General features: G+C 37.2%; 1 protein-coding gene across 1 annotated transcript in view; it reads left to right on the top strand.

The window, feature by feature from the left end:
• Nucleotides 1-13,722, top strand: part of TRPM5 (transient receptor potential cation channel subfamily M member 5) — a 40,010-nt gene that overhangs the window by 21,667 nt on the left and 4,621 nt on the right. The window contains exons 14-20 of the mRNA XM_010175107.1: nucleotides 1,459-1,554; nucleotides 3,920-4,178; nucleotides 5,532-5,650; nucleotides 6,196-6,328; nucleotides 8,727-8,901; nucleotides 11,386-11,554; nucleotides 12,214-12,392. Coding sequence (XP_010173409.1) covers nucleotides 1,459-1,554; nucleotides 3,920-4,178; nucleotides 5,532-5,650; nucleotides 6,196-6,328; nucleotides 8,727-8,901; nucleotides 11,386-11,554; nucleotides 12,214-12,392 — 1,130 coding nt within the window. The remainder of the gene's footprint in view (nucleotides 1-1,458; nucleotides 1,555-3,919; nucleotides 4,179-5,531; nucleotides 5,651-6,195; nucleotides 6,329-8,726; nucleotides 8,902-11,385; nucleotides 11,555-12,213; nucleotides 12,393-13,722) is intronic.

Here is a 13,722-nt window from a genome sequence, read left to right as displayed (position 1 = left end):
AATTATTTGGGAGCAAGAAATAAGCAAGGGATGAAAAATAAGCCATAAAAAATATCCAGATTCAAAATTTCTCACCTAAGTGATAAAAGCAGTAATATTGCCTCAGGGTGTCAAAAGAAGGACTGCACCACTATTAGTCAAATCAGTTTCCTATGGGACTGAGTGATTTGTGTGTCCTGTGCTAGTGCCTATTCTAGTATTTAAAAGATCAATGCCACAGTTTCACATAGATCACTTCCGTTTTGCACGGTCCACCGAAGAGCCTGGTGCAATTCAGTCAACTCCAGGTTTTACACAGTAATGAGTAGACTATCTCCAGGTATAGCACCATCTATTTCTAGATTTGGAGATGCCTGGTTCAAACCTCAATACCTTATCTAAAAAAACAGCCATCATAAAGCAGTATTATCAGCCACAAGCCTTGAATCTTATCAATGAAAACAGCCATCACAAAGCAGTATTATCAGCCACAAGCCTTGAGAGCCATAAGTCAAGCTTAAAAACACAAGACTGACGTGAAATGAACTAAGAGTTTCAAATTCAGTGTCTTACATGACCTCTTTTCTGCAGGCATAGCTTTGGAGTTGGTAGTTTTCAGCTTTTTGTCACAGTGAAGATGGCTAGAATCTTAGGCTTTCTTAAAAAAAAAAACCAACAAAAACCAATTCAAAGCAGAAAAGGAAAAAAAAAATAGCAGCCAAGATGCTCAGACAATCAGAAGAATCCAGGAACTGAAACTTTAAGAAAACACCCTAATATTGTGAGAATCATTTACAATCATCAGAATTGGCATTATGGAATGACATGCTATTGTGAAATATATGCTTCTTAACTGTTAAAGTACTTAAAAAGCAAGAGGAAAACTTGTTTGGCACTGCTGACTTAAGACTTTTCTTCTGCCAGTATCACTAAAGATGACCTTCTTGTCATAGTGGCTGCCAGATTCACAAATTCAAGTAATTTAACATGAAGTTTTGGCAAAGTTTTCATGGAAAGGTTGCAGTTATGATTCATAATCAAAGTAAGCCTTAACAAATTTGTTCTTTTGAGGACATTCTTTGCCTGCTTTCCTTGGAAATGCAAGAGCTGACACCATGTTCCCTACTGCTCCTGGCATTTCCTCCCTTAATTGCTACTAAGAGTAACCAGGAATGGAGCAGTGGGGTATTGTCTTCTAGGACTGACTGAGGGGTTTATTTCTGCTCAAATCCTAAGTAATTTGAGGAAACTGAGCATCCTGCTCCATTTTTGTGAAGTATGCCAATTATCAGTTTTCTGAATCTTGTGGGTGACTTCAGCCTTCAGAATTTCCAGAGGTAAGGATTATGCATTATTTGATGGCTTCTCAATGGAGCAAGTCCAGGGTAAGTACCTGCTAGCAGTTCTGAATGAATGCCAATTGAATAGTGAAAAATTGCTAGCCATCATCTTTCAAATAATGAGTTTATTTCCTTACAGTGAGGAAAAACAACAGAAGAATGAGCCAGAGCCATTTAGAGAGCTGGACAGTTTAGATACAGAGAGGACTCTGTTTTTTTCCAAGGAAGATGACAGGTAAGTTTAAAACCATTAATACAACTTTTGTGACAGGACACTTCTGGTGGATTAGTGACCAGCTAATGATCTAAGGAGCAGCTGAAGGACCAAGAAAATCATTACTCCTCTGATTACTGCTGTTGTTGCTTTCTAAAAGGAATATAGAAAATAAACAGGGATATATTTCTGTTTTAAGGAGACACAACTTTATTTGTTCTGAGCAGGTAATTTCTATGGAACAAGGAATCTGCTTAATACCCAGGGAATCAAAAAGCATTTCCTGAGATTCCCTTCAGCTCGTGGTGACTGATATACATCGGATTTAGGAACTAAGCCCCTATCAGATTACTGAGCTGAGCAGCAAGAAACTTCTCAGGAAAACCTGACATTGTTTGAGTGCATCACTACATACTTTCCTACAAAGGCAGCAACAGAAGTACTTGCAAACATCAGTACCTGGGAATTTTATATTGTTACCTTTCTTACCTAGTGTTCTTTGTTTATATTTTAAAAGATGGGCCCTGAGGAACCTGAAATACAACAGACTTAGGAGGAAGCATTACACAAATGGGTAACTGAGCACAAAGATTTTGTCAGTTACTCACGGTCATTCATGGATCTGCGTTTCAGAACTTCTGAATCCCACCCTATACCTCTGTCACACACTCATCACCAAAACCTGGGAGGTCACAAGGACTTAAGTCAGGACAGGAAGACTTTTGATTAGCACAAAGTTGTCCTCTTAATGGATAAATAGTGCTAAACAGCCACTTGTATAAAGCATGTGCTTTTTTTTTTTTAAGGAGAACTTCAATGTGAACAGTGGTAGTGAGGAAGCATCATCTGCAGTATGAAGTGCTGGACCAAGTCAGATTGATTAGGTTCTATTTTTACCTCTGGCATTTAACTGCTGGTATATTGAAGAAAATCATTAGCTCTTCTCTCTCCCTCCCTAACCTATAAAATAGGTGTAAAAGCATCTGCCTCTTGGGAGCTATTTGTAAGCAATATCATAAAGCACTTCCATATTCTGAGTGAAGCGTGGTTTGGTCATTATACTGTGCATTCCAATTACTATTATCTTAGCAATTTATTTTAACAAAGATTTTTTTTCCCTCCCAGATCTATTTCAGCATCTTACAGTAAAGCTGCAATTATCTGTTTATAATATTAGCCTGTTGCTATGGGAATGTATCTTATGGTGTCATAAATTGAGAGATAGTATGGAATCAGGCACAGAGAAAAGACTGGCTGTGAGGAGAAACTTTTCCTTGTAACAAATGTATTTAATAATTAGCAAGGATGTCAGGGGAAATTAAAAACCAGTGAAGAGTCATTGTTTATTTTTTGTGAGGTGAAATTGAAAACATTCCCTAGTGTGCACATCCTTCCTTAGAGATCATACCTCTCAGAGCCAGAATCACAAAATTAAAGATCCAATAACATCTCTAGCTTACACAGGAGGGCAATTTATCTGGAAACAAAACCTCACACTAAGATCAGATTGCTATCAAATACAGGGAACTTGCATTTTCTGCACAGGATAATTTCCATTGCCAATAGATAGCACTTCATGTTCCAAAACACAGCAAAAACAACTGTAGATGTACAGGTCAAATTTCCCTTCAGTTACCAAAATACTTGCATAATTCCACAATAGTTAAAGACTACCTTAATAAATGATTTATGAGGTCAACATTTTGCTAAAAGGTTTCTATATTACTTTTCCCCCAATTTCCTCTCATTTAATTGTACAAAGGCAAGATGCCAGAGCTTATAGTTGTGTAAAGGACTAAAGTAATTCTTCAGTAGTTCTCTCAGTCTTCAGCAAGGATAGTCAAGAAACACTTGCTTAGTGTGATCCAGCACTTTTGAGACTGGCTCTAAAAGAGGAGTTGTTTAAAATCACATCAACAACAAGAACTTCTGCATGCAAACACTGCAAGAAATTTTTACAGCCCAAATAACTAAGAACTGACTCACAAACTACATTGCCCATTTGCTTTTCTTTCCCATTATTTAGGATGCTGAAGAGCAATTAGCCCGCTCCTCCCTCCTCTTGTGTATTTGCACAGAGTTTGTACCACATACAGGAACACGATGAAGTTACAAATCAAATTAACACAACAAAACTGAAATAACAAGAATATGCATTTAAGTCTGATGCAACTTATTTATTTTTTTCAAAACCTTCCTTTTGACCCAAAATATTTCTGCTATGGTAATGTGATTGCCCTGACTTCTCCAGCCCTCCTCCTTGCCACCCCCAGCATCCGCCTGTTACTATCTTACAAGCAGCTTTATATAGAATAATACTGAGCTTATTCCCATGAGCTAATTCTAGGAAATCATCACCAAGCCTACGTTCTTTTTTGTTTTGCAGAGGAAATGGTAAATTGGAAAAGCAGAACCCTTCTGAAAACACGGTGTGGGCAACATTCATGTTTACACGGTGGAGAAAATTCTGGAGTGCCCCTGTAACTGTATTTATGGGGAATGTTATAATGTACTTTGCTTTCCTGTTTCTATTTACTTATGTCCTTTTACTGGACTTTAAACCACCTCCACCTGAGGGTCCATCTCCTAAAGAAATTACACTTTATTTCTGGGTTTTTACCCTGGTCTTGGAAGAAATCCGACAGGTCAGTAACCTACAACATCTTAGTGATAACACAGTAAAACTTGAGGCAATATTTTGAATAGATTTACAGTCTGTATAACTCTACAAGCTTGAAGATTTCAAGTGTTAGGTGCAGTTTTGCACAGAACAGCAATACAGAACTTACCTTATCCAAAACACTCCACCTCTCTCTCTCCCAGAACAAGCCCTTCCTCCACTACGTAAACCCACAGCTCCACCTCTGTTTTTCCATCCTGCTCCAGCTGTAGCCAAGTCAAGTAAGCTGCTAAGATTCAGGTGTCCTTCACTTTGCAAAGTATCTGTCTGATTTTACTCCCCAGAACTAGGGAGTCCCTCCCACCACAATTAATGTAAGTTTTAAGTTATATTCTACACCTGGAAACACAGCAGACAACTCTGCATCCTTTTAAGAGATTATTCTCTGCTGGGGACTGTTAAAATAAATAAATAAATAAATAAATAAATTCAGATTATTTATGTTTTTCCTAAAGTACTTCTCAACTCAAAATATTAGCAGATCTCTTTTTGGTTTGCTTTTCCTAAAAGAAAAAATAATAATAATAATAATAAAATAATAAATGGAAGAGACTCCTCCATTACTCTCTTAGTTACTAGTTTTGGAACATCCTCAGCTCAACAACTGAAATAATGTGTGAACAATGGTGCTAGTGTGCTGCCAACTGTGAGTGTATAAAGCTGTCTGCCCTCTTTAGACATGAAGAGGCAGTTATAAACATTTACTCTGGAAGAACAAATAGGTGTTCATTATTTAAGCAATACAACAGTGAAGGGGTTCCCAGTTTGTTACAATTTATTTGAAGTTATGCACCAAAGCCATAACCAGAGGAGGACATGGAAAATATTTGGATCAAAGAACCTGTAAAACATTATAAACCTGTAAAACATGAGGAGTGCCAGGCTAAAACCCAATTAAGAAACCCAACTCTTTGCCTAGATAATCAAACGTGCACTCACTGACAATTCCCGTATACAAATGCCAAATCTGTTCGTACTGTTTAGATGGCAACGTCTAGAAACTGAAATTTGTCTGGAAGCTCTTGTATTGTTCAACAGCTCAGACGCCGAGAAAATCTTAAATCAGGCCTCAAAAATTCTTAAGACTAATATCACAAGAATAAAAAGATTGTATTTTTTTTTTCTTTTTCATCCAACTTTTGTGTTTTAAGACAGTAAAGTGAACTTATGTTTTCAAGCATGTTTTCTTATTAGACTAGGAATTTGGTTTTGCTTTTTGCAATGGAAGAGAAAGAGGGAACAAGCATTATGTTAAAACTCACAATGAAATAGGAAAATTGGAAACAGATCAATACTGATGATTTTTTCTCTTTTTCAGAGTTTCTATACAGATGAAGACACAAATTTAATGAAAAAATTTAAAATGTATGTGGAGGATAACTGGAATAAATGTGATATGGTGACCATCTTCCTCTTCATAATTGGGGTAATCTGCAGGTATGTATCTCTTCCATGTGATGCAGACAACATCAGTAGCAAGGGCTATGTATGTCAGCTGGCAGGAGAGTCTCATATGCACGTGAGGACAGGCTATAACATTTACTTCACAAGCTTTGAGACACGTTTCTGCAAGAAAAGCCTCTAAAATTCTGTGGAATTCCAGAAGTTGCTCCAGAGACCACAAAAAAACATAATGGTATATTCAAACACATGCACAGAAAAGCTCTGCTTTTTTCTTTTTGTTTTTCACATTCACTTTTAGACAATATATCATATGGTTGTTTGGGTTGGGTTTTTTTTTCTTTTTTAAAAAAGAGATCTCATTAAAGCCAAGACAGAGAATACAGTGTCGCTCCATCTGTTGGCTGTGTCTCATCAATTTACAGACGTTATATGACATCCCTCTTACAGGCTGATGCAACCACAGCCCTCAAGCACTTGCCTGTGTTTCAGCTGTGCCTGAAAACTGAGTGTAATGTTTGAGAAAATACTTCTCAGCAGTACTTGCTGAGATCTGATATTTCTTTTCATGTATTCTGCAGGATGCTGAACTCGACTTTTCAAGCTGGCCGTACGATACTTGCCATTGATTTTATGGTGTTTACACTTAGACTTATACATATTTTTGCAATTCACAAACAACTTGGACCAAAGATCATAATTGTGGAAAGGATGGTAAGTATGCAGTCTCTCTCAGATAAATATTGGTGCTTTCTAAAAAATGGAGAGTAGGAAATCTTCTCTTTACCAAACATATCCGTTTATAATCTGTCTTTATTTTCAAGGCTTGTCATTTTGCATATATTCCCATATTTATTATGAGCATTAGATGCAATGAGTTTGAACTAGATCCTTCCAAGTACAGCTGTAGTGTAATAAATTGGTCCCAATTTACTAATCCTTGTGCCTTACCTAATCATTTATCCTCAGATTTGACAAATGAAGAGTGTCTTTGACTTACTGCTATTCCTTCTACTTCATAAGCTGCGTGCGCTCACAGCAAAGACCTCAGACGGACAACAGGGCACTTACAGAAGGGCAGGGCCTTTACTGAATCACTCTGCTCTGCCTGGGGAAGCAGATTATGTTATTTGCAAGAAGTGCGAAAAAAATCTGTGAAAAAGGATAGTTGCAAGTTTCCCACAGGAGTTATTCTCATTGTACTTTGTAGCTCCAAGTTGCAGTGAAAACACATTAGTACTTTGTGAGCGTATATTGGAAGATGTTGATAAAAGATTTTTATTTATTACCACGCTCCTGCAGGAAATGAGATATTAGGACTGCAGTTACTGTGCTGGGGTATGCACTGGTATGTTGAAGTAGTTTTTTATTTAGGCATGTTAATTCTCTAGGCCAATTAGCTCATGGTAACTGATGAACAGGAGTTCATCTAATTGTAAGTGCTATTATAGAATCTACAAATATTTGATTTGTGACTCACAGCAGAGCTCAGTAAAAGCCCTACAGTCTAAACAAGCCTATACATTGAATAAACATAACTACCAAGCTATTTGGGTTTGTCTACAAATGCAATAACTGGAACTCTAACATGACATTTGCTTGGAGTAGCAAAAGGGTAAATGGCAAATAAATATTTGTTCTTGAACATTATCTAGCTTACAGCATTAGCAGACTTTTATCGTAAGAGAACAACTCAGATCCACAGCTCCTAACCTAAACCAGGGCCCTGAATGAATAGTGATGTGTCTACTATGTTGGCATCTGAAGCCATATGAGATAACATACAGATTAAGAAGATGCAAATAAGAACATAAACAGCAGCCTAGACAAAAACATAAGATGGGACCTTTCATCTTCCCCTCACCCAAGCCAACACAATGCCTTGGCTTTGGTAGTTCAGTGTTGAACCTTACATCAAATGAAAGAACACTGAAAGTTACCTCAGTAAATGATACCTTCTTGAAAGGTTCATCAGTGGGTTCAAGCAAGACCATTTCCCTTACTTAAACAGAGAGGCTATTCAAGATTGGCTCTTACTGTCTTTCTCCTTTTAACCTTGCTACAGAATTGCTGAAACAAGTCTGGTAGCTGCTAAAATGGCAGTTCAGTGCCAGAACAATGCACAGAGAGACTGCAGATTGGAAACAAAGAATTTCCAGACTTTCCACAGCTCTCTCTTAACTATGACACTATTGCAGTCCTGTAGCATTGCTGAATTTTAAAGCTTCCAGAAAAGAAAATAGATTGGTTAAAATCAGAGAGACATCAGCTATGTCTTGCCTGGCTTAGTTACTGTGTTTCTTAATAGAACTCCGAGTAACCTCGTGGAGGTCTGAAATGCCTCTGATTTTGGGTAACTGTACAATCCAATAATCTAATTGAAATTAATCTACAGTCTCTAATTAACTCTGTCAGATTAGATGGGAAGAGGATGAAGTGTTCCTCTTCCACTAGGGAAAAATGATTGCACTTGAGATACATATTAGATTTTTATTTTTTTTTAACTAAGTGTTTTAGGATTCAATTACTTCTGCTTCTGTAGAGAAACAATGTTTAAAAGCAGGAAATCCTGAAAACAATCCCTCAAATGCATTACTTGGCTTGAAAACCCAAGACAGAAGCTACCTGATCCTTGCAGCCTTCAATGTCTGCTGTATCAGTGGTTCAGTATTCATCAATGAGCACTGACTGTTACCAGGATTCACTGCTGCAGCAGAACTCTTGTAATACACAGTAAAGCACCCCATGGTACTGGGAGATCTCACAGAAAATCTGCATTTAAAAGGTACAATGAGCATCACTTAAAAGAGAAAATTTCATTTTTCAATGTTAGATGATTGAAAAGCGAGGTTTTAATTTTAAAACATGCTTTTGTCTAAATGAGCCATCAAAGAAAAATGCTAATTACAGGCCAAGAACAACATGGTAACAGCAAGGTCAAGGGAGGAATTCTGTGCATGGAACTGTATCCTATTCCACCTCCTTTAACCTAAACAAGCTTGTAAAGAAACAGAATTATTTGAGCTGTTTTCATATAGAAAGACTGCCGTTCTTTGACTATACTATTACAGTCACCTCTCCTCCTTCTCTCCCCTCCTTCTCTGTTTTTTAGATGAAGGATGTTTTCTTCTTTCTGTTTTTCTTGAGTGTGTGGCTCATTGCCTACGGCGTGACAACTCAAGCTCTGCTTCATCCTGATGACAGCCGAGTGGAATGGATATTCAGAAGGGTGCTTTATCGTCCCTACCTTCAGATATTTGGCCAGATTCCACTGGATGAGATAGACAGTGAGGAAATTTCTTTCTCCCCTAACTTAACCATTTTTGAATGCACACTTCTGATTAGAACATAGAATTCCTCCCCAGTATTGTCTCTTTTTTAATTATTATTATTATTTTAATTAATCTTTGTCCTGCAGGTCAAAGCTTTCACATTACTATGGTATAAATAGTGTATTTGTAAAGAGATAGCATGCAGTGTGGAATTACATTAGAGCATAAGAGCTGGCCGTATTTAGACAAGCTGTCTGAAATATTCACACCAGGATTTGCAGTGTTAAAGGCTGGCATACCTTCTTTCACTTCAATCCATTTCCGCTCAGTTTAACCTAGACCCAGATAACCCTCTGTAAACTGAAATAATAGCACCTCCATACATTTTGGCTGTAGGTTAACGTGACAGTGTTACAGCTCTGCCTGTAAGCAAGCATTTATGTTTTAGAATAAATACTCCTCTAGAGCATTTATTGACTCTGAAGGTAAAGCTGCCCAAATCAAATAAAGCTAGTAATTGCATATGTGCAACATTTCAAACAAAAGAGTATAAAAATAATCACAAGACACAGAAATATTTGGACATAAAGGTTCAGAGGCAACATTTCTGATAGGTAAGCAGGTAAAATATAGAATAGGTCATCTCTCAAAGAAGTCTGATGCATTTACCCAGAATAACAGTGCTAAATGACAGTGGCAATATTGAAGTAAGATTCAAACTTGAGGTAATATAGATGGAACCAAAAAAATCCCATAGACAGAAGCAAACCAGGAAGCATTCTTTCATGTTCACTCTGCTTAATAAGAAAAAGTGTATGTCTTATAGAAGCCAGAAGAGACTGAATGAAACAAGAGAGCAGGGCTGTGATTCCTCTCACTTAACTTTAAATGCCTACGGTGTGAGCATGCACAGCATAGTCACTCTAATTTCTATTAAAGTAATTGTAGAGAAAGAAATATTTCTGGAATAGGATTCATCTCATTTGGAAATAGGTCAGATGTAGCATTCCCTAGATATGTGTGTTTCTGTCCACTGAGACTCCAAAAAGTGTCTTCACCTGGATTAAAAAAAAATGGTTACAAGACAGAAGAAAAAAAAGAATTAATTACACAGGCAACTTCCAGAAGACAGTCGTTTGTTCTGGGGCCCTCTGGGACTTACTCTGTTTAACATCTTTATGAAACATACAGAAAAGGACACGGGTAATGAGGGGGACAAAATCTGCTGACAAAACTACATCACTGGGTAGCAAAGACTAAAGCTGACATCTAAGAGTTTTAGAGGGCTCTCATGAGTGATAAATCATCAAATGAAATGTGGTGTAGATAAATAAATAGAAGGTAATGCACTTGAAAGCAGTCCCAGCTGTGGTGAGCTTTGATATTACTGTGTGCTCTAAGGAATATGATTGTGGGGTTATCTGTGGCAGTAGGGAAAAGAATTATTAGTGAAAAAATGGAGAACAAAAAAAGCAAATATCATTATGCTATTCTGAATTTGTGGATTTAATTCACAGCTGGAGACAGGATACAGGGCTAGACCTCTAGTCTGATGCAGTAGAACCATTCTTACTAACCTCAACTGCAAACTCAGATGTACAAAGTAGTTTAAATTTAGAATGAGGAACCCCATTCCCAGCTCTTCCTGAGTTTTCTCCTCTAACACACACAACAACGTGAGGATTGCAAAGACACAAGTATATGGGGGAGCACAACTGCTAAACACTCAAAGGTACTTTGATTTTGGGAACTCAAAGCTAGTTTAAAAAGGATACAGCCTTTTCAATAGAGTACCCCTTTGCTGAAGGTTACTAGAAGTCGAGTTACAGTCTTGTCAATGCATCTCCCTCTACTGAATATGACTAAAAAGCCAGCTGTGACAGCTGTCTTGTCACTGAATGAGCGGTCAAGTTGTGGAGGTCTACGTTGTCCTAGGGTTGCAAACCCCTTGCACATTAAAGCAGAATCTCTTGATGTACACAAAATTAAAGACATTGGATATTTGTTCATATAAATGATCTTTCAACTGCAAGAATGAGTTTTGTAGCTCAAGCAGTCAAAGAGCTTTTAAGGTTAAGAGTCTTGTATTTACAGCCCTGCCAGTAGTCAACAAGGGCAGTACAAAAATCCTACCTCAATGTTGGGTTTAAGCTTTTAACGATTGTAAAATATTCAGAACAAAATTATGCTGCTGTTTATGTGCAGCCAAGATTAAATCTCATTTTAGTAATCATTATCATAATTGTCCTTGATTTGTATCTTTACAGTAAAGGTACTAAATATATGCATCCATATATGTCACTAGTTCTTAAAAAAAGACATGTTTAGAGATATTAATACAGTTATTTGCATTGAAATAGGTATGAAATGCAGCACTTCATTCTTTGTTGAAAGTCAGAGATTTTGCTCACCAAAATGCAAAGCTTTTGTCTCTAAGAAATACATGTGGCAGTAGGATTTGTCAAAACTATTGTTTTATGTCTCTGTCTCCCCTTGCAGCATCACGAATGTATCCCAGGAACTGTACGTTTAATCCACTGCAGATTCTGCAGGAGAACTCTCCATCATGTCCTAATAGCTATGCCAACTGGCTTGTCATACTTCTGTTGGTCATCTTCCTCCTGGTCACAAATGTCCTCCTTATGAATCTCCTGATTGCTATGTTCAGGTAAAGAGCAATTCCAGGAAGAATCAAGTCAAAGGTTGCAAAGGTTTATCTGAATGTCCACATTCACTACATTGCTGTTGGCCGTTCATTTTGGAATACATCAGTCATTTTCCTAATTAATATTATTTGGGGATTGATAGGTAAGAACTATATGATCACAGAAGTTTAAGTTCTCATCATTCTTATTCGAGCCACATTAAAGACAAGAAGGAAAGAAGCCTCTTTTACTACTAAAAATTCAATTAAACATGCACAGAAGGGTCTGGATCCCTGGCTGTGCTGCAGCACAAGTCTGCAGGTGCAAAGCAGCTGTAAACTTGGCAGATTTAACAGTGGATAATCTGCACACAGGGGAAATGCTTGATGGCAACACAGCTAATAAAGATTCATTTGGTTGAAGAACTGACGTGGCATGTTTGCTGATCATGCCTAAGTGGAATTACATTTCTCTTATTAAAAAAACCCTAATGTATTTTTTACCATTTGAAGGCTGCAACTGCAATTATTTCAAAGTCTAAGAATTTGCACAATCTTTACATTAAATTAACACTACTTGCTGTTCCTTTTTTAAAGTAAATGTGGGACTAGATTTTGTAATAGTAAGCTTTAGTTTGTTAAGGTAAAAATAATTGCATTCTTTCCCCCCCCCCCAATTACAGTTACACTTTTCAAGTTGTTCAGGGCAATGCAGACATCTTCTGGAAATTTCAGCGCTACAACCTGATTGTTGAATACCACGGCCGGCCTGCCTTAGCACCACCATTTATCATTATTAACCACATAATGCTGGTTCTCAGAAGAATCTTTAACAAAATGGAACATAAAAAAGAGCTTCTGGGTGAGTTGTTAACAAATTATCTAGCAACTGGAAACCCTGACACTCTGCTAGGACATGCTGCATAGGCAAAACAGAAGAGCAACTAAGATTTCCTTAGGGCAAGAGTCACAATTTATTTTTAACAAAGAATGACAGGAGAGTAAAAATGCAAAATTAAGGTTTATAACGTATCCTGTACTATAAAGTTTCCCACAACGTGTTTCTTTTTGCACCACAGTTATTACAACAAAGGTGTTGATATAAAACTAGTTAAAAGGATTTGATTTCTGAAGATATAAGAATGGATAGGTTTAATGAAGAATAAATAGTTGTTTCATTTGCTTCTGAATTTTAGTAAATATTAAGTATGGACAACCCTAAAAACACGTACTAAGTCTAAAAGTCTACTAGGATCAGTGGAATTCCCTAATACAGAGACATGAAGAGAGAGGGAGCATGCTTAGAGAAATGGTGGTCCCTTAAAAATTATAATTTAAAAGGCAGATGAAGTTCAATTAATTAGAGAAAGCATTTGGGGGCTTTCTATAGTGATGACAAACTTGGCCCATCTAGTTTAATAATGTCTGATAATAAGCCTATTTACACCTCATTCGTGGGCTGATAATGGGCTTTGGAGAAGAACTCTTGTCAGACTGGAGCAATTCAGAGCCCTTTGACTAAAGTCCCTTTCAGACACACTCCTTCTGGCTATCATAGCATACTGCTGAAGATTCTTTAAAAATAAAATAAAATAAAATAAAAATTTTCTTTTTTCCCCCTAAGAAAGCAAGTACCTGACTGCTCAGATTATAGATTCAGTAGTGCACCAAGCGTGCCCTTTTACCAGTCATTAGGAAGACACAAAACTAGGAGGTTATATTCAAAATATGTCTGTGAAATTGAGATCTGTTGTTGGCTGGGACACTTGACAACAATAACAGGCTTTATACTTCCAAGGTGGAGGGATTTATTCCCAGTTTTTAATTGTTCTAATAAAGAAGCTTAGATGAGAAAGTGCATCTGAACATAAAGCTCTGCTCATTAAATACGTTGGAGCTACAATATGTCAGAAGTCCAGTAAGGTCATAAATGAATTTAAATGGAACCACTGAAATTGGTCCATGCTGTTCTTTAGCAAACTCAGGACTCATATCCAACTGCAAAAAGGTCTGTTGCCTTCCATCACAACAAAAAAACATAGAAAATACTTATTTTACACTGCATTTTCATAACATGACACTTCTGCAATGGCAAAGTGCCTGCAATGGCAAGACTTGATTTTTCTTTAGCATAGCAGCCTTCTATTATAAGAGAAAAGGGAGTAAAAGATAATTCTTAATTTCTGTTTTTC

The sequence above is a fragment of the Antrostomus carolinensis genome, unplaced genomic scaffold, assembly GCF_000700745.2.
Source record: "Antrostomus carolinensis isolate BGI_N321 unplaced genomic scaffold, ASM70074v2 scaffold36499, whole genome shotgun sequence".
Classification (NCBI taxonomy): domain Eukaryota; kingdom Metazoa; phylum Chordata; class Aves; order Caprimulgiformes; family Caprimulgidae; genus Antrostomus; species Antrostomus carolinensis.
This window is presented reverse-complemented; position numbering and strand designations above follow the sequence as displayed.